At 49.3% G+C, this 24,198-nt stretch overlaps 1 protein-coding gene across 1 annotated transcript in view; it reads left to right on the top strand.

Annotated features, from left to right (window-relative positions):
- Nucleotides 1-24,198, top strand: part of RASGRF1 (Ras protein specific guanine nucleotide releasing factor 1) — a 101,116-nt gene that overhangs the window by 4,530 nt on the left and 72,388 nt on the right. Inside the window, exon 2 of the mRNA XM_065906523.1 lies at nucleotides 19,187-19,293. Coding sequence (XP_065762595.1) covers nucleotides 19,187-19,293 — 107 coding nt within the window. The remainder of the gene's footprint in view (nucleotides 1-19,186; nucleotides 19,294-24,198) is intronic.

The following is a 24,198-nucleotide window of genomic DNA, read 5'->3' as shown; positions in this document are numbered from 1 at the left end:
CAGCGGCACTGTCTTCACCACAAAGCCTGCCCTCCAATTGCTATAGCTCATCCTGCCTCTTGGCCAATCAGAAAAGCACAAACCTGAATGCAGGGAAATAAGCTTACTCTAAAAGCAACACCCCTGAGACACAGGGACGTTACACACACACACACACACACACACACACACACACACGTGGGGCCAGCAGCTCAGCCTGCCATACTTGCACCTCTGGAAGGACCAGCAGGGCTTTCCCCTTCTCCTGAATGCAGGGAAATAAGCTTACTCTAAAAGCAACACCCCTGAGACACAGGGACGTTACACACACACACACACACACACACACACACACACACACACGTGGGGCCAGCAGCTCAGCCTGCCATACTTGCACCTCTGGAGCACACAGGGACGTTACACACACACACACACACACGTGGGGCCAGCAGCTCAACCTGCCATACTTGCACCTCTGGAAGGACCAGCAGGGCTTTCCCCTTCTCCGGTTTCAGACCAGGGCCGGGCTAGGAGATGTGGGACCCCAGGGTTCACTGTGGAGGGGACTCATGTCCCCATCCCAGCCCCCAAATATTTCTAGCACTGACATGAGGTTGAAGAGCCTCAATAATTACACCTTGTGTGTGTGTGTGTGTGTGCATGCGTATTCAGTTGTGTCCGACTTTTTGCGACCCCACAGATTACAGCCCACCAGGCTTCTCTGTCCATGAGATTTACCAGGCAAGAATCTGGAATGGGTTGCCATTTCCTCCTCCAGGGAACCTTCCTGACCCAGAATTGAAGCTGAGTCTCCTGCACCTCCGGCACTGGCAGGCGGGTTCTTTACCAGCTTAGCCAGTGGGGAAGCGCTAGTGACACTGTAGTTGGGATGTTTATTTGTGCAGTACACAATTTGGCTCTCAGTGTCAGGCCGATACCCGGTCCTGTGGATACAGAAAAAAATGAAGTTGATTCCCTGTCTTTAAAGAGCTCACCATGGAGTAAAGCACACCATAAATGCCAAGTGCCAGAATTCTCCATACTCAGGAGTCCAGACTCTCTTCCCACCCCAGCCTTGGGTCAGGAGCTCACAGTGTCAGGCTTGATGTGTTGGACTCGCTCATATGGTCCCTCCTTGCCCCACACCAGTCCCTGGCCACATGGCAGTCTTTGGGACTGAACTTCTAGAGGATAAACCTGACTATGTTCTAGGTCCCTGAGCATGTCACTGTCTTCCATTGCCTTTGGGAAAAAATGCAGGTTCTCCAGCATCATGGAGAGGACCCAGCAGGCTCCAGCCTCCGCCTGCCCTGCCAGCCCTGCCCCATCCCCCCCACCCAGCCCTCCTTCCTCACCTGACCCCGCCTCCTCTTCCCCACCTCAAGGCCTCTGCAGAAACCGCTCCCTATGCCTGAATGATCCCCCCATTCCCAGGTTTAGTGACCAACTTCTCCTCCTTCAAAGACCTCCTTTTAGGTCTTAGCCTAAAAGTCATCTCCTGAGCCCCCCCACCCCCACCCTGTGGGAGCTAGAGGAGCCCCAGATCCCCCATCGCAGGTTTGCACAGCCCTCTCTCCTTAATCCACATTCCTTATCAGGCTAGGCTTATTTGATGTATTTAGCTGGTGGTTTGTGAAGGGTCTTCCTTCTCTCTATAGAATGTAAAGGCTGCAGGGCACGTCTTACATCCAGTCCCTTCCCCTCATTGTCTTGATAGCCCCGTGAGGTTATCCCTGATAACCATTTTTGAGGTGACAAAACTGAGGCTCAGAGATGGTCAGTAACTTGTCCAAGATTACAGAGCGCATACTTGGCAAACCTAGCCTGTGAACCCAAGTCCGTGCATGTGTGCAGTTGTGTCCAACTCTTTGTGACCCCATGCACTATAGCCTGCCAGGCTCCTCTGTCCATTGGATTTCTCAGGCAAGAATACTGTAGTGGGTTGTCATGCCCTCCTCCAGGGGATCTTGCACATCAGGAATTGAACCCAAGTCTCCTGCATTGCAGGTGAATTCTTTACAGCTGAGCCACCAGGGAAGCTCGAACACAGGTCCATGTGACTCTAAAACCTGCGCTTTCCAACCACAAGCACAGCACAGAGACTGGGGCTGAGGGACTGCTTGAGTTCAGCATCCTCTGCCAAGAGAAATGAAGAAAGAGAGAGAGAGGGAGAATTAACAGCAAGCAAAAGGATGGTGCTGTCTCTCTGGTGACACCTGGGAAGCAGCTTTTGTTTCTGCTTGGGTGGGAGACTTGCAACCCAAGTCCCTGGAGTTGGGGATAAGCCCCCCAAGGCAGGCATCCATACCCCATGGGCTGTCTGGCATCTGTGGGAGCCTGGAGCCAGTGCCTGCATGCACGGAGCCAAGAACAGGACTCAGCCCCCTGGTGTTTATGCAGGAGAGTCGATGACGCGTGCACTTAAGGGGGGCCCAGAACACTGCCAACGCCTAGACGCCTCCGGGAGGGCCCCTGTCGTGCTGGGAGCAGCTGTGAGCCTCGGACACCCCCGCTGCCCATCCCCTCCCCAGGTCGGAGAGGAAGGCGCAGCCCCCAAGCACATGGCTTCAACTCCTGGCTCATTCACTGAGGGGTTTGTCCACCCCCAGCAGTGATGTGGAATTGGGTAAAAGCCACGTGGACTGACTTTGGATTCTGGCTCTGCCATCTCCCAGCTTGGGAAGGTCTGCAGGCTCTCTGAGCCTCAGCATCCCCATCTGTGAGATGGAGTCTGTAACATAGCCTGCCCCACCACTTGTTCTGAGTGTCTTACTGTGTGCTGTTTGTAAAGCCTTCGCATAGTACAGTTGCTGTTGTTTAGTTGCTCAGTCATGTCTGATTCTTTGAAGCCCCATGGACTGTAGCCCACCAGGCTCCTCTGTCTATGGGATTTTTCAGACAAGGATGCTGGAGTGGGTTGCCATTTCCTTCTGCAGGGGATCTTCCTTATCCAGGGATTGAACCCAGGTCTCCTGCATTGCAGATGGATTCCTTACCACTGAGTCACCAAGAAGCTCCCCCATAGCACAGTAGGTCCAATCAATACGTTATAACTATTGTGGCTTCCCTGGTGGCTCAGACCATAAAGAATACGCCTGCAACACAGGAGACCCAGATTTGATCCCTGGGTTGGGAAGATCCCCTTGCAGAAGGAAATGGCAACACACTCCAGTATTCCTGCCTGGAGAATCCCATGGACGGAGGAGCCTGGCGGGCTACAGTCCATGGGGCCACAGAGAGTCAGTCACAACTGAGCAACTAACACTTCTGCTTTCATTGTGGCTTCACCTGTCATGGTTATGACAAGGCTCTTCTTCCACAAAGCAAAGACCCAGATCCCCTGTGTCTCTGGAAGGTTTGAAGTGAGCCAACACAGACCCATTACCCTGGATATAAAGATAGGATGGGAAATCTTAACTCAAAGAACCTATGGGTTTCTGAGAAGGTATGAGTGAGCATGCCCCTGAAAGAGGGAAAGTGGCTATAGGAGCTTCCTTCATCCATGGTGACCATGCCATCACCCAGCCCTGTGGATTTCACCTCCTAAATCTCTCCCAGACCATCCTCTCTGGTCCCTCTCTTCCTCCAGTGCTCCAGTCCAGGCCACCATCATCCCGTCTGGACTTAGGTGCAGGCCTCCTAACGAGTGTACTAGTCAGCATGGGTGATGTCATGCTGCAATAACAAGCAAGCCCCCAATCTCCAGGAACACAACAGAGGCTTATTTCCTGCTCGGGCTTTAGGTCCTATATGGTTGGCAGCACGGCACTGCTCACTGTGACTGCTCAGGGACACAGCCTGACATAGATTCATCCTGACGCCTGCCTCCACAGTCACCTCCACCGAGGGCAGATATGTGGCCAATCTCTCCCTGGTTCTTAAAGCTTCCCCCCACACCCAGAAGTGGACCGCTCTGGCCACAGTTCAGGGTGACAAGGCAGGTCACGCGGCTTCAGTTCAGAAGTGGTAGGGACATGCAGACCTACCATGAAAGCCGGGCTCTAGAGGTGTTGGGAGAACCGTCTCCATACATTCACCGCATCCTGCAACGTGTGTGCCTCTCTGCAGCCAGAGCACTTTCCAAAACGCAGATCTAGTCATCACACACACACACACACACACACACACACACACACACACACACGAGTAGCTGAGAGAAAAGCAGAAGCGCCGTCGTGATGGGTGTAATGACAGGAAGCAGAGATTGTGCCCAGCAATGTGTGCTCACACCTACAGGGCATCTCTTCCCAGCCTGGGGGCATCGGGGAAACTCCACCCAGAAAGGGGCAAGTAGGACGGTGAATGCGGCTTGCAGGGAAGGCAGAGCTGGCCCCTAAAGCCCATGTGCAGGTTACAAAGCATAGTGAGGAGCTGGCACAGATCTCGATGCTAGAGTGGACTGCTGTCAGCTCCAGGCTGGAGAGATCGAGAAAGGGGAAGGAGAGAGAGGAGGAAAACCCATCGGGATGCAGGAGGTCAGGTCGGAGAAGGCTGTCGAACGGAACCGTCACAAAGGCCTGAATTTGGGGAGTGTGAGAGCACTGAAGATTCCACCCTCTCTATTATGCGTCACCCTGCACTGTGCCCCTGAAACCATTCCTGGCTCCCACATGCCCTGGACTGCACAACCTCTGGATCTTCCTACCTCCCCGGCTCGGTAGTGAGCCCGCGCAAGCTCCAGGTGGTCTCCATACCTTCTCCTCCAGCCACCACTCGGATAGAGCACCTTTGCAGCTGACGGCTTACAAAGTTCTTTCCATGCCTAGCATTTCGTGCAACACCAAGGTAACCCTGCTGCTCCTGCAGTTGTACATGGGAAGAGCTCACCCTTGCTCGGAAGAAGCTCAGATAGATGGAGCTCATCTCTCCACAGACACCTAAGTGTCTGTGTCAAGCCAGACCCTGAGCCCTCGCTGCTAATAAATATCAGGCCTCCTGGTTCTGGTTGTTAAGACCAGAGGGCATCCAGGCCTCTGTTGTTAAATTCAGCAATTTATACTTAAAGATCACGTCTTACTAAACGAGCAAGGCTAATGCAGTTTCTTTCCCCTGAAAAAGAGAGAATTATTTTCGAGAAGATAATTCCCAGTTGAATTTTGATTTATTTTTCAAATTGGAAAATCTAACTAAGACCTTAAAATGAAATTAATTTTAGAAGTGTGAATGAATGAATTTTTAGCCTCTGTAGCTGGCATTCTAAAAACACGTCTGGAAATTCAGACAGACTTGATTGACTTTTCCTCTGTCAGAGTATATGAGTGAAATATAACCAGCTTTGTGGAATTGCCTCTTAGACTCTTAGCCAAACTCAAGGAGTTAGTGAAATAGCTTGGAAGCACTGGTCAGTCATGCAGCATTCTCTGTGTGCGCGTTAACCTTATCCCTCACCTGCTGCTGCCCGTCTGCCCTTTCCCCGACAGTGGGTCTTCCCTGCCCTCCAGCTACACTGGTTGTCGCCTGGACTCCCCTCACCTCTCTGTCAGATCCACAGGCTTTGGGGAGCTTGGGGGAAGGACTGGTGTTCTGGATGGAGAGCCCATGCAGTGTGGGCACAGGTGAGGAGAGGCAGGCGTGTAATTACATCTGAGAGCTTCCTGGTAGCCTGGGCACAAAGGGAAACCAGCCAATTATGGGACACCCATTGCCTCCCAGAAAGTCACAGTGCAGTTCATCAGTAGGAACACTTGTATACCCCCAGGGGCTTACATATGGGAGACTGCTGGGGAATGATGAGGACTTCAGGGGCGGAATCACTGCAGAAACAGAGGTTCACCCCCCACCAGCGGCTCCCACTGGCTCTCAGGGCAGGCTGAGCGTGCTCACTGAAGATCACACTCCTTGAGGCTACAATGCTGAGGTCCAAAAGATAGTGTCCAGGTGACTGGACAATGCAGGGGGCAGCTTGGAGAACCTGGGAAGTGGATGGTCAGTTAGGCACTCTCAAACAGCCACTGCCTTTTATTTTAAAATTTTAGAATTGGTAATATAGTTCCATGGTTTGACATTCAGAAGTTACAAAGATGTATACAGTGACAATGATGCTTCCCACTGCTAACCCTGACAATCTAGTTCTCCTCCACAGAGGATTTTAATGTTACCAGTTGCTTATGCATTCTTCCAGAGAGATTATACATGCAAATATATGCAAAGGTATATAGATGTATGGCCATATATATGCATGTCTGTATAATTATATAAATGGCAACATACTGCAAGCACTATTCTACACGTTTTTCTCCCTATATTGTGGAGATAGTTCTCCATATTGATTGTCTTCATCCTTTTTTACAGCTGTATAGAAGGAATTTTTGCTTTGCTGAAAGAAGGAAAAAATTCCAGTCTGGATAGGTCTGTCTTTCACCTTCTGTCAAAAACCCAGTTAGAAATGACCTAGGTACAAAGGTGTTTACTAATTTCAGGTCTGTTTATAAGAAAAAAGACTGTAAATTACCTGAATGTCCCTCAAGAGGCAACTAGCTAAACAAACTGCCCCACATCCACACAGTGGAATACTATGCAGCTATTAAAAAAGGTGAGGGCAGTAAATATACTTATAGAGAACTATCTCCACAATATAGTCAGAAAAACAGATGTAGAATAGTGTTTGCAGCTTGTTACCCTTTGTATAATTATACAGACATGCACATATATGGCCATGTATCTATATATCTTTGTATATATAATCTTTCTGGTGTGGTAACCAGGCTCTAGGAGGACCATGACTTGAGAACTCAGAGGCAGAGTTCAGTGAAATGAGGCCACTCACAGCAGGGTAGGTGGGAGGGCAGGTAGGGAGAAAGTCATGAAGTGGCTTCCAGACTCCAAGTGGAGTCATGTCAAGTGAGGTGGAGGATGTGAGTAGGCAGGGTCCTTTCTGGGTTGGTGTGAGAGTACCAGTGGGGCTGGTCGAGGTCAGTACTTCTGTTGAGTAGGACCATTTGGAACACACTGTACCCAGGGACACCCCTCTGTATGCCCCAGACACAAGGGTGGTACAGCCAGGGCAGGGGGGAAGCAGCCTGAAGAGCCATTCACTGTGCTGCAGACACTGTGAGACAGGGCAGTGTGCAAGCATCTGAGGGGGCCTGGCCTGAGTCAGCAGGACCTCTTCTGCGAAATCCAGAGAGCAAACAGGCTTCCCCTGGGATCTCAATGGTGAGAGGTGGAAAGGGACCTCAGCTGATGGGGAGCCTGAGTGGGTGGCCCCTTATGGAGAGAGAGGTGGACTTCAGGCAGAGCACTGCACACACACACACACATACACACACACACACATATATACACATGCTGATGAGGCCCCTTCAGGTCCTCTCTAGCACAGTCCTGTTTGCACTGGAACCTCCACAGCATCAGGCAGAGAGGGCTAACTGAGGGACAGGGCCAACTGGGACCGTGGTCCCAAAGATGGACCAGGAGGGAGGAGCCAGGGCCCGTGGGGGAGAAGCTGACCGTATCTAACCAGGCCACTGGAGTGGACCTACCAAGAGGAAGGGGTGGGGCTGACCAAGAGTGATGGCCTCCATCCTGCCGCTGACCCCAGCCCACCTCCCTCTTGGAGGAGACAGCGAGCAGAGGCCCAGACAGGACAATGGGTCTGGTTTCTGGTCAAGGAGCATGAATCAGAGGGGATAAGACCAGGGGCAGGGAGACCAGAGGGAATGGTTTACCCAGTTGGAAGATGAGGAACCTTGGAAGCAGACACAGCGGTGAGGATGGGAGAACACACAGTGCCAGAGATATCCAAAGCGGAGAACTTGGTGACCCACTGTATATCAGAAATAAGGAAGAAACAGGAGCTGAAGGTGTTGGAAACAACACCCCAAATGGCTGATTCAGAGTAATCCTTTGATCTTAGTACAGCTCTGACGCTTCAGTTTCTAAGCCTCTCCCGTGCCTCTCGTGTGTGTACCTGTGCATATGTATTGTTTATTTAAGGAGGGTTAGTTTACAACAACAGCAGTGTATTCCCTCATAGCTCCAGAAGCTAGAGGTTTGAGACCAAGGTGCCTGCGGGGCCATGGTCCCTTTGCAGTCTCTGGGGAAGAGTCTTTCCTTTCCTCTGCTGGCTCCTGATGGCTGCCAGCAATCCTTGGTGGTCCTTGATGTGTAGATTCGTCTCTCCACTCTCTGCCTCCCTCTTCACACGACTTCCTTCGCTGTGTGTCTGTCCAGATTTCTTTTTATTAAAGCCTCTTCTTGTTAATCCAGTATGACTTCATCTTCCCTTGCTTACATCTGTAAAGATCCTATTTTCAAATAAGGTCTTTTTAAAAAAAAATTTTATTGGAGTCGAGTTGATTTACAATGTTATGTTAGTTTTAGGTGTACAGCAAAGTGAATCAGCTGTACATATACATATATCCCCTTTTTTAGATTCTTTTCTCATATAGGCCATTACAGAGTATTGAATAGAGTTCTCATTAGTCATCTCTTTTACATAGAGTAGTTAGTATATATCAATCCCAAACTCCCAATTTATCCCTCCCTCACCTTTCCCTGTTGTAACCATAAGTTTGTTTTCTACATCTGTGACTCTGTTTCTGTTTTGTCAATCAGTTCCTTTGTACCATTTTTTTTACACAACACGTATTTGCGAATAAGTTCTTAGTCACAGATTCTGATGGACATGATTGTTAGGAGGGCACAATTTGTACCCAGCATGTATATGCACAAGTGTGTGGTTTTTCTAGTAATTGGTCACTGACTAGTTGTTTTGATGGGGCTTCTCAGGTGGCTCAGTGGTAAAGATTCCTCCTGCCAATGCAGGAAACTCTTCCATGGATCGAGAAGATCCCCTGGAGGAGAAAATGGCAACCCCCTCCAGTATTCCTGCCTGCAAAATCCCATGGACAGAGAAGCCTGGCGGGCTACTGTCCATGGGGTCACAAAGAGTCAGACATGACTGAGTGACTGAGCACACAGCTTGTTTAGACCCATCACTTGGACCTGGCAAATGATTCGAGTGGTTTAAAAACCATTATTGAGCACTTTTATGAACCAGGAGCTTTCACAGTATCATATGTTTTGCACAACCCTGTGAGATTTGTAATATCCTCCCCTTTTTGTGAAAGAGAAAACAGGTCCACAGAAATGAAGAGATATATTGAAGACACCAAGGCTAATAATATATAATAAATTTAAACCCAAGTGACTCCAAAGTCTAGCATGTGCCACAGCTCCAGGGTCCCAGAAAACTGGTTTCATGGAATGTTGATAGATCTTCCAAAAAATGAAAAGTGTTCCATGGTGAGATAAGTTCTGGAAGAAGTTCCTTCAGGGACTTCCCTTTTGCTCCAGTGGCTAAGACACTGCACTTCCAATGTAGGGGCCTGGATTTCAATCCCTGGTCAGGGAACTCTATCCCGCATGCCACAACTAAGACCTAATGCAGCCAAATAGATAAATATTTTTAAACAAAATGCATCATTAAACATATTTAAGAAAAGAAGTCCCTTCATTGCATGACTGCTCAAGGCCTTTGTGAAGTGAGCGGGCCTCCTCTCCCTAAAGAGACATAAGCCTCATTAATGGAAAGCCATGGCCCACACCCTTCCAGGCAACTCACCCACCTGAGAAGTAAATGCAGTGCCACCTGCTCTGTGGCGTTTGCTGTGCATCAATTAATTAATGATCTGGGCTCCCATGCCGTGGTGACGCATGCATTCAGTCACCCATTCAGCAAACGAAGGCCATTCCAAACCATTCCAAACCCAGGCCAAGGCACAGTGCCAGGCTCTGGGGACATTCTTGGTCAGGAATCATTTGTTTGAAAGGAGCAGGAGCCCATTCAAAGCAGCTTAAGCAAAAAGGACTGCTTTTGGAATGGTTACTGTGGTAATTAATGGAACCCACGGAGCAAACCTGCGTCCGGGTCTCCAAGGCCTGGACCAGAAACATCTCTCTCTGCCCTGTCTTCCCCACCCCCACTCTAGTTCCATGCTCTGTCTCCGCTTCTCTCTGAGACGTTTCTGCCTCCTCCTTTGTTGTTGGTATTTCAAGTTCAACACACACTGCTCATTAATTTGGTCTCTCCCTGTCACTGTTCCAAATAACTGAAAATTCCTGAATGGATGGCATGCGTCTATGGCTGCTCCAGGACGAGGGGCTCCAGGAGAACGTAGGGGGATGAGTAGGGGAAAGAGGTGCTTCTTCTGCATACACTGCTCCCTCTTAGGGGTTCACAGCACTGGGTGAACACTGGGACCAACAGGAAGGCTTTGAAAAACACCAGTGCCTGAAACCTATCCCCTCCCTGTTCCCTGCTCCCACGTTCTGGTTTAATGTGCCTAAAAACGGCTCGAGCATCCATGTCAGCTTAGATTCTCAGGTATCTCTATTGGGAGGCCCAGATCGAGACTCTCTGCTCTACAGCAAGTCCCCTACATACCAACCTTCAAGTTGTGAACTTCCAAAGATGTAAACGTGTGTTCGCATGTCCAGTCACATGAGTGAGTTCACGTGTCTGGTGTACCTTGTCACGTGTGTGCATCCTCTCCAAATGGTTGTGCTTCTGTGCACTTTACTGTCCAGTGCTATGTAGAATACAATAGTGCAGTGTCTTTTTTTGCAAGCCCAGGATGTCTGGAAGCAAGCATAAAAGCAGCGGTGATGTGGTTGGTACTACTTTGCTTTTCAAGGTACTGCATTGTTAAGACTAAAGCTGTTTAATTTTTGTGTTTGTTTTTTATGTATTGCTAGTGGGAAAAGTATTCTACACCTATTACAGTACAGTACTATGTAGCCAATCATGTCAGTTGGGTACTTAGACTTATTTTGTTGGACTCATGAAGAAATTGAACTTACGATCGTGCTCTTGGAACAGGACTTGTATATAGGGGACTTACTGTGATAGGAAAGACAGTAAAAAGTCATTACAAAAGGATAATGGCTTTGATGGAGAAGCATAGGGGCTGGCGCACCAGACAGTCCAGAGGGAGCAGGAAAGAGATCCGTTAAGGCCTGAGGGTGAGAAGTGCCCTCACCTTGCAGAAAGCACTAGTCTTCGCAGGCTTCCACGTTTGTCACTGATTACTACCGTGAGATGGACAGTGTCTGGGTTTACAGTGGAGACAAAGAACATAGGCTGACTTCACAAAGGATAAGTCACTCAGGTAGAGAGTGAAAGGTGGAGAGACCTTGACTTTGCGTGACTGAGACCACTCATGCGTGGTTGACCAGGTGGGTGTCAGAGTCATGCCCACTTGCCAGGAAGCTTCCCAACTGGCTCAGATGGTAAAGAATCCGCCTGCATGCAGAAGACCCAGGTTCAATCCCTGGGTCAGGAAGATCCCCTGGAGAAGGGAATGGCAACCCACTCCAGTATTCTTGCCTGGAGAATCCCATGGGTAAAGGAACCTGGCGGGCCTGCACTCCATGGAGTTGCAGAGTTGGACACGACTGAGTGACTAACACTCTCACTTTCCACTTGCCAGGGGGAGAGGCAGGGGCTGCCCAGAGTCCCTGGTTCTGAGTCGCACAGCCAAGCATGGACCCCACTGTTGGGACTTCTACCTGCTCCACCTTTTGTAGGGTGACCAGGGGTCCTGGTGTGCTCAGGACTATCTTGGTTTTAGCTCCAGAAGTCCGGTGCTCACAGAAGTGCCTCAGTTCAATTCAGTTCAGTCACTCAGTCGTGTCCAACTCTTTGTGACCCCATGGACTGCAGCACGCCAGACATCCCTGTCCATCACCAACTCCCAGAGCTTGCTTAAATTCATGTCCATTGAATCAGTGATGCCATCCAACCATCTCATCCTCTGTTGCTCTGTTGTCCCCTTCTCCTCCTGCCTTTGATCTTTTCCAGCATCAGAGTCTTTTCCAATGAGTCAGTTCTTTGCATCAGGTGGCCAAAATATTGGAGTTTCAGCTTCAGCATCAGTCCTTCCAATGAATATTCAGGACTGATTTCTTTTAGGATGGACTGGTTGGATCTCCTTGCAGTTCAAGGGACTCTCAAGAGTCTTCTCCAACACCATAGCTCAAAAGCATCAATTCTTCAGCACTTAACTTTCTTTATAGTCCAACGCTCACATCCATACATGACTACTGGAAAAGCCATAGCTGTGACTAGACGGACCTTTGTTGGCAAAGTAATATCTCTGCTTTTTACTATGCTGTCTAGGTTGGTCATAGCTTTTCTTTCAAGGAGCAAGCGTCTTTTAATTTCATGGCTGCAGTCACCATCTGCAGTGATTTTGGAGCCCAAGAAAGTAAAGTCTGTCACTGTTTCCATTGTTTCCCCCTGTATTTGTCGTGAAGTGATGGGACTGGGTGCCATGATCTTAGTTTTTTTAATGTTGAGTTTTAAGCCAATTTTTTCACTCTCCTCTTTCACTTTCATCAAGAGGCTGTTTAGTTCCTCTTCACTTTCAGCCATAAGGGTGGTGTCATCTGTGTAACTGAAGTTACTGATATTTCTCCCAGCAATCCTGATTCCAGCTTGTGCTTTGTCCAGCCCAGCATTTTGCATGATGTACTCTGCATATAAGTTAAATAAGCAGGGTGACAATATACAGCCTTTGATGTACTCCCTTCCCAGTTTGGAACCAGTCTGTTGTTCCATGTCTGGTTCCATGTCTGGTTTCTTGACCTGCATACAGATTTCTCGGGAGCCTGGTAAGGTGGCCTGGTATTCCCATCTCTTGAAGAATTTTCCACAGTTTGTTGTGAGGTATAGCCCCAGGCCAACTGGGATGTTTGGTCACCGCATCTGTCAGTGGTTCCCCCATGTTCTGCACACTGTGGAGGTGCGGAAGCCCCCCAGCCAGTTGGGATAGGCAGGAGGCAAGGGGGAGGCCAAGCACAACCAGGGTCGCTGGTCATCCCTAGAAAAGGTGGATATTGATAGCATTTACCCAGAATGCACAGAGACACCCCATCTGCCTTCTGGACTACAAGCCTGTGAGATCCTCAGGCGGTCGCTGGCGGTGGAGCACTCTCTGGTTCTATATGGTAGTTACAGAGCTCCAGGGAGCTGGGCTGGCCAAAACGAGGCTTTGACCCCCAGGATCTGGAACCAAAGCAGGCCAGTGGGTCCCCCATTCCTGCCTAAGCCCAGGCCCCTGTCACAGGTCATAATTCTCTGGCATCTAGAAAGTCTCTCCCCAAACACCCAAACCAACTAGAAAGGAGTTTAGGGAGGGGAGAGTGTGTGGGGGCCCAAGGACATGTGTCTGGGCTTCCCGAACAGGGTAGAGAAAGAAAGAGGAGCCCCTAACCCTGGAAGCAGCCGGTCACCAGCCTGAGCAAGAGGAACCTGAGCAACTCAAGGAAGACAAGGGCCCCATATTTGGGCTGTTTTCTGCAGCTGGTGATGCAGCCGTGGCCAGGTGATCTCACTTGCCCTGTGGACAGAGGCTGGGAGAAGGGGCAGAGGGAATTGGAGGGGTAGAGAGGAGAGAGGCAGCAAGAGAGATACAAGAGGAAAGGGACAGAGAGGTGCAGAGGTTCAAAAGGACCCAAGAGACAGAGAACAATGGAAATAACAAGATTAGGTGACTTTCCTGGTGGTCCAGTGGTTAAGACTCTGCCCTCCAGTGTAGAGGGCCCGGGTTCCATCCCTGGTTAGGGAATTAAGATCCTACATGCCTCATGATGGTTTAGTTGCCAAGTCATGTCTGACTCTTATGACCCCATGGATTGTAGCCCCCCAGGCTCCTCTGTCCACGGGTTTTCCCAGACAAGAATACTGGAGTGGGTTGCCATTTCCTCCTTCAGGGGATTTTCCCAACCCAGGGATTGAACCAGAGTCTCCTGCATCTCTGGCATTGGCAGGCAGGTTCTTTATCACTGAGCCATAGTGCAGCTGAAAAATAAGAACAAAATCAAAGAACCAGAGAGAAGGGGAGATGGTATTTTTCCTGCTCCAAGAACCAAGAGGTAGGCGCCTTGGAGCAGCCAAGCCAAAGGCAGCCCCACTCCCCACTGAGGATGCAGTGATGGGAAACAGCCTCACCATGGGTCCTGAGGGCCATCATCAGGGCAGAGCTTCAGGCTCAGGCATACCAGGCCAGCCACTCTCAACCTGGCATCCTGTCTCTTGTGCACATCCATGGGCAGCCAAGCCCAAGGGTTGGCATCCAGGGATGGGGGTGGGGTGGGGTGATGGAAACCAGCAGAGGATGGGAGGTCAGTCTTGAACATCCTTTGGGGAGGGACCAGCCTGTTTCTTGCTATGCGGCAGTGCATCTACCCACAAGATGGGCAGTTGTTCCTTTGATGTTGCCCTGAGCTGCTGAAGTGGCTCAGGGCTGGACAGTCATCACATTTTTGCTCCCAAGTCCACAGCAACCCATACAGGCCAAGAAGTCACCTATTTTGGGAACTCCCTTGGTGGTCCAGTGGTTAAGACTCCACACTCCCAATGCAAGGGGCCTGAGTTCCATCCGTCATTCAGGGAACTAGATCCCACATGCCACAGCTTAAAAAAAGAAAAAAGATACTGTATGCCACAAGGAAGATTTGGCACAGTCAAATAAATAAATTGTTTAGTATCTGGCCTTCTCTGGTTGCTCAGATGGTAAAGAATTTGCCTACAATGCAGGAGACCTACGTTCGATCACTGGATCGGGAAGACCCCCCTGGAGAAGGGAATGGCAACCCACTTCAGTATTCTTGCCTGGAGAATCCCAAGAATAGAGGGGCCTGGTGGGCTACAGTAAACTACAGTCCATGGGCTTACAGAGAGTTGGACACGACTGAACAACTAACACAACAAAGCATCTAAAACACCCTTCTTTCTTAGCATCGTCCTGGAGCCTCTGGCTCACCCGTCTCTCCGTAGGTGTGGCTTTCGTTCTTTCACAGTGAACTGCACTTCCTCTCTCCGTCTCTGTGCCCCTGTGTGCTTTTCCTTCTGTGTCTCTGTACTTCCCTGCAGCTCTCCCTCGTCCTTTGTCTCCATTTTCCTCATCTCCGAAGTCCCACGTCCAGAGAAGTCTCATTTATTTGGCTGCCTGAAGTCAGGTGGGGTGATGACTCAGAATTGCCACGTGGAAGTTTTACTTTCCCTTAGTGAACACTTTCTGCTAGTCAGTCAGGCAACGTGGCTGTACAGGCCAGCTCTCAGTGGGGAGGTTTACAAGCACAGAGGGAACACTCCAGTCATCTGAAGCGCTTACATTCCAGCCCGGGGCAGCCCTCAGTCCTGGCTCAGCTGGGCCGTTTCCTGGCTGGTGACCTTGGGCAAACCATGGTGCTTGCCTCTGCTTCCCCAGTTAAGTGGAGGTGATCCATTTCACACCTGGGGTTGAGGTGATAGTGTGTGCTGAGAACCTGGCCTGATGCCCAGGGCCTCTGATTTCCCCTTTATCTACGGCCAAGCGCCACCACCACTCCCAGCTGCCAGCACTGCAGGCCCTTTGGTTTCTGCCCTGAAGATGCTCTGCAAGTTCTCCAGAGCTCACCGTGGCATCCGTAGCCAGCTTCCTAGGAGATGCAGTGGCTCTTACCTGCTGTTATGGCCGTATGCACATCCCTCCAGCCAGCGGGCCACTTCACCTGCACTTCTAGCCAGTCGGTTATTCAGGGTCTAGGTGCTATCTCTAAGGATGAGAGATGCAGGATGCTTGTGGGAGAAAGGTCCCAGGACCTGAAATGGAACAGCGGCAATGGGGACAGATGCCAAGCCACACAGTAGTGGGATGGACTGAGGGGTAAACTGGCAGCTCGCGGTGGAGGGGGTGTGAGGGGCTGGGGAAGGGGCCTCTGGGAGCCCTGTCTCTGGTCTGGGGGACAGAGGACTGAATATCAGCACCTGTCAAAAGCCAGAGGACTCTCCTAGAGACTGTCCTATGGAGTGAAGTAAGTCAGGAAGAGAAAAACAAATATCGTATCTTAACGCATATATGTGGAATCTAGAAAAATGGTATTAATGAAGCTATTTGCAGGGCAGAAATAGGTAGATGCAGAGAATGGGCTTGTGGACCCAGGAGGGGACGGACAGGTTAGGACGAATTGAAAGAGTAGCACCGACATATATACACTGCGTGTGTAAGACAGATAGCTAGTGGGAGGCTGCTGCACAGAACAGGGAGCTCAGCCCTGTACTCTCTGATGACCTCGAGGGTGGGCTGGGGTGGGGTGGGAGGGCGGCCCAAGAGGGTGGGGACATATATATAAATAAAGCCGATTCATTTTGTTGTACAACAAAAATTAACACAACATTGTAAAGCAACTATATTCCAATAATAAATAAAGTTTTAGATGTTAAAAAAAGAAAAAACAAAGGCAGATGTTTCTGAAGGCCAGATTCAAGCTGGGGCTGGGGAGGAGGAGGGAGGCGACTTTCCTGGTTTCCTTCCTCACAGTCAGCCGTCCAGCCAAGGTGATGTGGCAGGGGGTTACAGTACGCAGGGTGGCAGGTAGCCATCTGCTTATCCGTGAAGCAAGACTGCTTAGGAAGAAGGTTCTTTTTAAAATTATTTATTATTATTTGGAGGATAATTGCTTTACAATATTGTGTTGGTTTCTACCATACATCAACATGAATCAGCCATAGGTAAACACATGTCCCCTCCCTCTTGAACCTTCCTCCCACCTCCCACCCCATCCCACCCCTCTAGCTTGTCACAGAGCACCGGTTTCGAGCTTCCTGCGTCATACAGCAAATTCCCACCAACTATCTGTTCTACATACGGTAATGCATCTGTTTCAGTATGCATTCATATGCTGCTCTCTCAATTTTTCCCACCCTCTCCTTTCCCTCCTCGTGTCCACAAGTCTGTTCTCTAAGTGTGCGTCTCCACTGCTGACCTGCAGAGAGATTCATTAGTACCATTTTTCTGTATTCCATATATATGCATTAACATATAGTATTTGTTTTCCTCTTTCTGTCTTCACTCTATATAACAGCCTCTAGGTTCATTCACCTCAGTAGAACTGACTCGTGTGTGTTCCTTTTTATGGCTGAGTGATATTCCCTTGTGTACATGTACCACAACTAGAAAGAAGCTTCTGCTGGGAGGGAGGGGCCTCAGCCAAGCCCACCAACTGCTGCAGTTCTGAGTAGCCAGATTCAGGGGCCTCCACCAAGCCCGGCTGGCTCCTCCCCAGGGCGAGCACCTCCAGGTTCCACTACAGCTCTGGGGGGAAGGAAACTACGCCTGCCCTGGGAACTGACCAGGGCCACGGATGAGTCCAGCCATCTCTGACTGTACTGAGTTCCCCTGAGGACTCTCTGAGGACCCAGCAGCCCTGCTGAGCTCATGTGGAGCTGAGAGGGCCTTGTTTTGGAGTTAGGACCCTGAGCCTCCCCTGGCCAGAAGTGCCTTCAGGTAGGGACCTTGCCTTTTCTATCCTTCACCCCAGCATCAAAAGCCCAAGATCTGAGTGGATGGTAGGTGCCCGGGGAAGGTGTTATTCTGGCTTCTTTCCTTTCCAGCTATGTGACCTTGGGCAAGTGGCCTGACTTTTCTGCACCTCACATTTATCTGTGGTCAACAGATCACAAGACCTGTTCCACTTGATGCATTTGGGAATACACAAGATCACAGGGCTCTCAGAGGCCCCTTCCCCAACCCCTTCTACCCCCTCCACTGGCATTTCATCGTATAGCCAGATCTCTGAGCCTGGAGCCTATTATACAGAGTGAAGTTAAGTCAGGCATGTGTGAGCTCTCGACCCCTGGGGATATGGGGAATGTGCTAGCTTGTCGCCCGCAGCTGCATGTGTCACCCGCTGCCTTCTCCAGGGAGGAGGGAGTGCCCACCGGAGCCTTCCCAATTCAGTTACGTGCGGCTGCAGCTGACATTTCATTCTACAGCCAGATCTGTTTCCTAGGAAACGAGTGAGAGACATTGACTGTGCAGTGCACACGCACATGCACACACACACACACCCCGGGCTGCCACCAAGAATGACAATGAACAGAAAGACAGTAATGTCAGCGGAAGCAAAAAAATAAGTTTATGCCCTTGTGCTGTTGCTCCCTGCTGCCCAGACCACACGGTGGCCTGCAGGGCATCATCTGAACAGGCAGGTTTTGGGGGGCCCCCTCTGCACCTCGCAGCCTCTCTCCTCCAAGGGCAGACCCAGGTGGCCTCCACAGGTGGGGTCCCAATTCGTTGCTTGTGCACCTTCTCTTTGACTGAGTCTGCTGCCAGATTCCCTCTCCATCCTGAAACTGGCACCCTAGACTCCTGTCTGCAACCAGAAAGACACGGTCCTCCAGGCACACACAGTCTGCATGTCCACTCCCACCCTTGACTCCCTGACACCTGCCCTTTATCCTGCCAATGCCTCCTCCAGTCTCTTACATTCCACCCTCCTAAGGTGCTCAAGCCAGAAACCTGGGAGTGGTCCTTCCGCTCAGTTCCACCATGCAGGCCCTTCCTCCTGCCCAGCCTCAGCTCTGGTATGCCTTATTCCCACCCCTGGTACATGCCGTGCACTCTAGATGTCCATGCTCCCTCCATGTTCTTCCATTGACAGAAGTAAAATCTGGACAAACACCTCATCCTCTGGGAAGGCCTCCTGCTTTTCCTGGGCTAAATCAGTGGGTGATTTTCCCTCGGCCCTTTTTTCTTACCTCCATGAGGGTGATGATCATTGCACTGCATTAATGATAGCAAGCATGTGGGCTTACTAGATTTCCGGCATTCTAACAGCTTAACAGGTATTCGTTCATAGAATGATATTACACTTGTGTCTATTGTTGGCTCTTTGCTGGCCTGGCAGCTTGGTGAGCAGCCCCCCCATGTGACCCAGCTCTAAGTCGGCCACCAGCTTCCAACATAGAACTGGCTTCTGGTGAGCTCTGCTAGGGTCTGTTTCTTGCTCTAAGGCCAGGACATAGTAGAATACACAGAATGTTTTTGTGGAGTGAATGAAATGAATGCTGCCCTGAGTGGGTACCCAGTTCCCAGAGGGGATGCTCTCTTGGTGTGTTTCCTCTGCCTTTCTCCCAGCATACCTGATGGTTTAAAACCGGCTTTTGTGCAGTCTATTGGCAAAGGGCTCTGTGGGTTTTGCTTCCTTCTTACAAGCAGAACCTAAGCATAGGTTCTGTTACATTGTACAAAGCCTGCCTTAATCAGAGTTTGAAACTGCTAAATAGAATGGCATTCAGATGATCATAGATAATGAGTGCGTGCCTAGCAGATGTGGCAGCAGAGGGTTTTGCAAAGTAGCCAGATGGATGACAGGAGACGCCGCTGATTCCCTGCCCATCACCCTGGTAATTGGGGCTGTCTTCTTTTTCTTTGGGCAGCACTATTTCACAGTTAACTTCAGCCACGAGAACCAGAAAGCCTTGGAGCTGAGGACAGAGGACGCCAAGGACTGTGACGAGTGGGTGGCGGCCATTGCTCATGCCAGGTACGCCTCGGCCGCCCCAAGGTCCAGGCGGGAGACTGGGCCCCGTCCTGGGCAAACTCAAACCCTGGGAGGGGAAGACATGGAGAGGGAGCACATGGAGGGAACATGAAGCTGTAAGAAGGGAAGGGTGTCTTGACAGGTCCACCCTTAGAGACCCGGGGCTCTGATGTGCCTCTCCGGGGTGCACAAGGAACCAAGCGCCCCCGAGGGACAGCAGGGTGGCCTTCTGCCTCCAACCAGATAAGCTTCTTTTATTATCCCAGGAGAACTGAGTCCAATTTGATTGGATTATAGGGTTTTATTACAGGACTTCCCAGGTGGCTCAGACGGTAAAGAAGCCACTCACAGTGCTGGAGACCCGGGTTCAATCCCTGGTTTGGGAAGATCCCCTGGAGAAAGGAATGGCTACCCACTCCAGTATTCTTGCCTAGAGAAATCCATGGACAGAGAAGCCCGGTAGGCTATAGACCATGGGGTCACAAAGAGTCAGACACAACTGAGCGACTAAGCACAAGGTTTTATGGTCACCAAAAGCTAAGACTACCTGAGGTCTAACCCGGATACTGCAGGAATGTGCTGGTCCTGTCTTTTTTCTGGGCCTTGGTCTTCTCTATAGACTGAAATTCTCTGTGCTTGGATGTGCAGATTCTTAGCCAACTCTTCCTCTCCTCCCATCCATGTGTGCCCCTCTCAGGAGGGACTCACTGGGCCAGGTGGGGAGAAGAGCAGAAGGAGAGTGCATGCAACAGAGAAAACAGGGGCTTCAAACTGAATGGAGTCTTCCTAGGTTTGGGGGAAATGATGGGCTTGGGGGCTGGGGTGTGGCCCCAGAGCTAACAATCCCCAGCAGGGCTGAGTACTCTCAGGGAAGATGGACTCCCATCTTCAAACAGTAGACCTTTCTAGCTGAGTGGATAATGCTATGTTTCTGTATCTACTTTTCTACAAAATGTAAGCTCTTGGTAGCAGGGACCAAAGACCTTATACAGACAGTTCAGTTCAGTTCAGTTGCTCAGTCATGTCCGACTCTTTGCGACCCCATGAATCGCAGCACGCCAGGCCTCCCTGTCCATCACAAACTCCCGGAGCTTACTCAAACTCATGCCCATCGAGTCAGTGATGCCATCCATACATCTCATCCTCTGTCGTCCCCTTCTCCTGCCCCCAGTCCCTCCCAGCATCAGGGTCTCTTCCAATGAGTCAACTCTTCGCATGAGGTGGCCAAAGTACTGAAGTTTCAGCTTCAGCATCAGTCCTTCCAATGAACACTCAGGACTGATCTCCTTTAGGATGGACTGGTTGGATCTCCTTGCAGTCCAAGGGACTCTCAAGAGTCTTCTCCAACACCACAGTTCAAAAGCATCAATTTTTCGGTGCTCAGCTTTCTTCGCAGTCCAATTCTCACATCCATACATGACCACTGGAAAAAACATAGCCTTGACCAGATGGACCTTTGTTGGCAAAGTAATGTCTCTGCTTTTTAATATGCTATCTAGGTTGGTCATAACTTTCCTTCCAAGGAGTAAGCATCTTTTAATTTAAAATAGCTGTGAAAGGAAGAGAAGCGAAAAGCAAAGGAGAAAAGGAAAGATATTCCCATTTGAATGCAGAGTTCCAAAGAATAGCAAGGAGAGATAAGAAAGCCTTCCTCAGCGATCAATGCAAGGAAATAGAGGAAAACAATAGAATGGGAAAGACTAGAGATCTCTTCAAGAAAATCGAGATATCAAGGGAACATTTCAGGAAAAGATGGGTTCGATAAAGGACAGAAATGGTATGAACCTAACAGAAGCAGAAGATATTAAGAAGAGGTGGCAAGAATACACAGAAGAACTGTACAAAAAAGATCTTCATGACCCAGATAATCACAATGGTGTGATCACTCGCCTAGAGCCAGACATCCTGGAATGTGAAGTCAAGTGGGCCTTAGAAAGCATCACTACGAACAAAGCTAGTGGATGTGATGGAATTCCAGTTGAGCTATTTCACATCCTGAAAGATGATGCTATGAAAGTGCTGCACTCAATATGCCAGCAAATTTGGAGAACTCAGCAGTGGCCACAGGACTGGAAAAGGTCAGTTTTCATTCCAATCCCTAAGAAAGGCAATGCCAAAGAATGTTCAAACTACCTCACAATTGCACTCATCTCACACGCTAGTAAAGTAATGCTCAAAATTCTCCAAGGCAGGCTTCAGCAATACGTGAACCGTGAACTTCCAGATGTTCAAGCTGGTTTTAGAAAAGGCAGAGGAACCAGAGACCAAATTGCCAACATCTGCTGGATCATCGAAAAAGCAAGAGAGTTCCAGAAAAACATCTATTTCTGCTTTATTGACTACACCAAAGCCTTCAACTGTGTGGATCACAATAAACTGTGGAAAATTCTGAAAGAGATGGGAATGCCAGACCACCTGACCTGCCTCTTGAGAAATATGTATGCAGGTCAGGAAGCAACAGTTACAACTGGGCATGGAACAACAGATTGGTTCCAAATAGGAAAAGGAATACATCAAGGCTGTATATTGTCACTCTGCTTATTTAACTTATATGCAGAGTACATCATGAGAAACGCTGGGCTGGAAGAAGCACAAGCTGGAATCAAGATTGCCGGGTAAAATATCAATAACCTCATATATGCAGATGACACCACCCTTATGGCAGAAAGTGAAGAGGAACTAAAAAGTCTCTTGATGAAAGTGAAAGAGGAGAGTGACAAAGTTGGTTTAAAGCTTAACATTCAGAAAACTAAGATCATGGCATCTGGTCCCATCACCTCATGGGAAATAGATGGGAAGACAGTGGAAACAGTGTCAGACTTTATTTTTTTGGGCTCCAAAATCACTGCAGATGGTGACTGCAACCATGAAATTAAAAGACGCTTACTCCTTGGAAGGAAAGTTACATAGCAAGGGCTCAGCAAATGTTGAGTGCAAGAATGCAAAGATGGATGGACAGAAGTTGGATGTTGAGTGTATATGTGGGTGGTAAATGATGGATAAGTGGATAAATGAATAATAAATGAAAGATGGATAAGTGGTGAAAGTGAAAGTTGCTCACTTTCACTTTCAAAAATTGTGTCCGACTCTTTGCGACCCCATGGAATTCTCCAGGCCAGAATACTAGAGTGGGTAGCTGTTTCCTTCTCCAGGGGATTTTCCCAACCCAGGGAATAAACCCAGGTCTCCCACATTGCCGGCAGATTCTTTACCAGCTGAGCCACCAGGGAAGCCCAGATAAGTGCTAGAAGTATACACAAAGGGGGCTTCCCTGGTGGTTCGGTGGTTAAGAATCCACCTTGAAATGCAGGGGACATGGGTTCGATCCCCAGTTGAGGAACTAAGATCTCACACACAGAGGGGCAACTAAGCCTACGAGCCAAACTAGAGAGTCTGTGTGCCACAATGAAAGATCCTGAATGATTCAACGAAGGGTCCTCCTGCCACAACTAAGACCTGAAGCAGTCAAAGAAATTAAAGAAGAAAAAAAAAGACTGACAGTAGCAAATGTTGAAGAGGGGGTAGGGTAACTATAAATCATGGTGGGAGCATAAAGTGGTTCAACCACTTTGAAAAATTGTTAGGCAGTTCCTTTAAAAGTGAAACATATACCTACTCTGTGACCCAGCAGTTCCACTTCCTAGTATTTATCTCAAGAGAAATAAAAAACATCCACAGAAAGTCTTACATGCAAATTTCCTTAGCAGCTTTATGCACAGTAGCCCCCAAACTAGAAATAGCTGAGGTGTCTATCAACAGGCAGATGTAGGAAAGAACCTTGATGCATCCTTGCGATGGAATACCGTTCAACAATAAAAAGGAACCCACTGCAAATATGTGTAACAAAACAGATAGCCAGGATGCGGAGTAAAAGAGCCAGACACAAGACAGTACATGCTGTCTGATTCCTGTTATCTGAAAGTCTAATAACACAGGCAGAACTAAACTGTGGTGACAGAAATCCAAACAGTAGCTACCTCTGGGGTGTGGATTGATGAGGAGGGGCACAGGGGAATTCTGGGGTGTTGGGGATTTTCTTTATCTCAATCAGGGCATATGCATTTATCCACCTCAATCAAACTGTACATTTACAGTCTGTGCATCCCATTCCCAAATTCTCCTTAAATTTGTTAAACAAATTATGTCTATTAGCATGTTTTAGTTCTCTACTGCTGCAGAACAAATGTTCACACACTTAGTAGCTTAAAACCATACCCATTTCTCGCAGTTCTGTGGTCAGAAGTCTGGACTGAGACTTGGCTGTGGTCTCTGCACAGAGGTCATGGGCTGAAGTCAAGGAGTCAAACTTCTGACCTCGAAGTTCTGGAGATGTCTCTGCTTCCAAGCTCACTCCTATTGTTGGCAAGAGTCAGTTTCTTATAGGACCGCATCCCTGCTGGCCGGTGGTCAGGGAAGGCTCTCAGCTCCATCCTGTAACGCAGCAGTCTGGCGTTCTGTGCCATGTGGTCCCCTCCATCCTTGAGCCAACAGTGATTCACCAAATCCTTCTCCAGCCCCAAATCTCTGACCACTCCTTCTGTGACAGCCAGAGAAAGCTCTCCATTTTAAGAGGTTCATGTGGGGCCTTCTCTAGTGGTCCAGTGGTTAAGACACCACCTTCCAGTGCAAGGGATGTGGGTTTGATTCCTGGTTGGGGAGCTAAGATCCGACATGCCTCAGGGCTGCAACTAGGACCCAGTGCAGCCAAATAAATATTGTACAAATTAGATGAATAAATAAAATAAAGGCTTATGTGATTAGGTAAGGCCCACCTAGAGAATCTTCCTATCTTAAGGTCAGCCCAAAGAGTGGGCGTCCCAGGTGACTCACTGGTAAAGAATCCGCCTGCCAGTACAGGAGACATGGGTTCGATCCCTGGGTCAGGAAGATCCCCTGGAGAAGGAAATG

The sequence above is a fragment of the Muntiacus reevesi genome, chromosome 15 (genome assembly GCF_963930625.1).
Source record: "Muntiacus reevesi chromosome 15, mMunRee1.1, whole genome shotgun sequence".
Lineage (NCBI taxonomy): Eukaryota > Metazoa > Chordata > Mammalia > Artiodactyla > Cervidae > Muntiacus > Muntiacus reevesi.
Note: the sequence above shows the minus strand (reverse complement) of the source record. Positions and strands in the feature narration are given on the sequence as shown.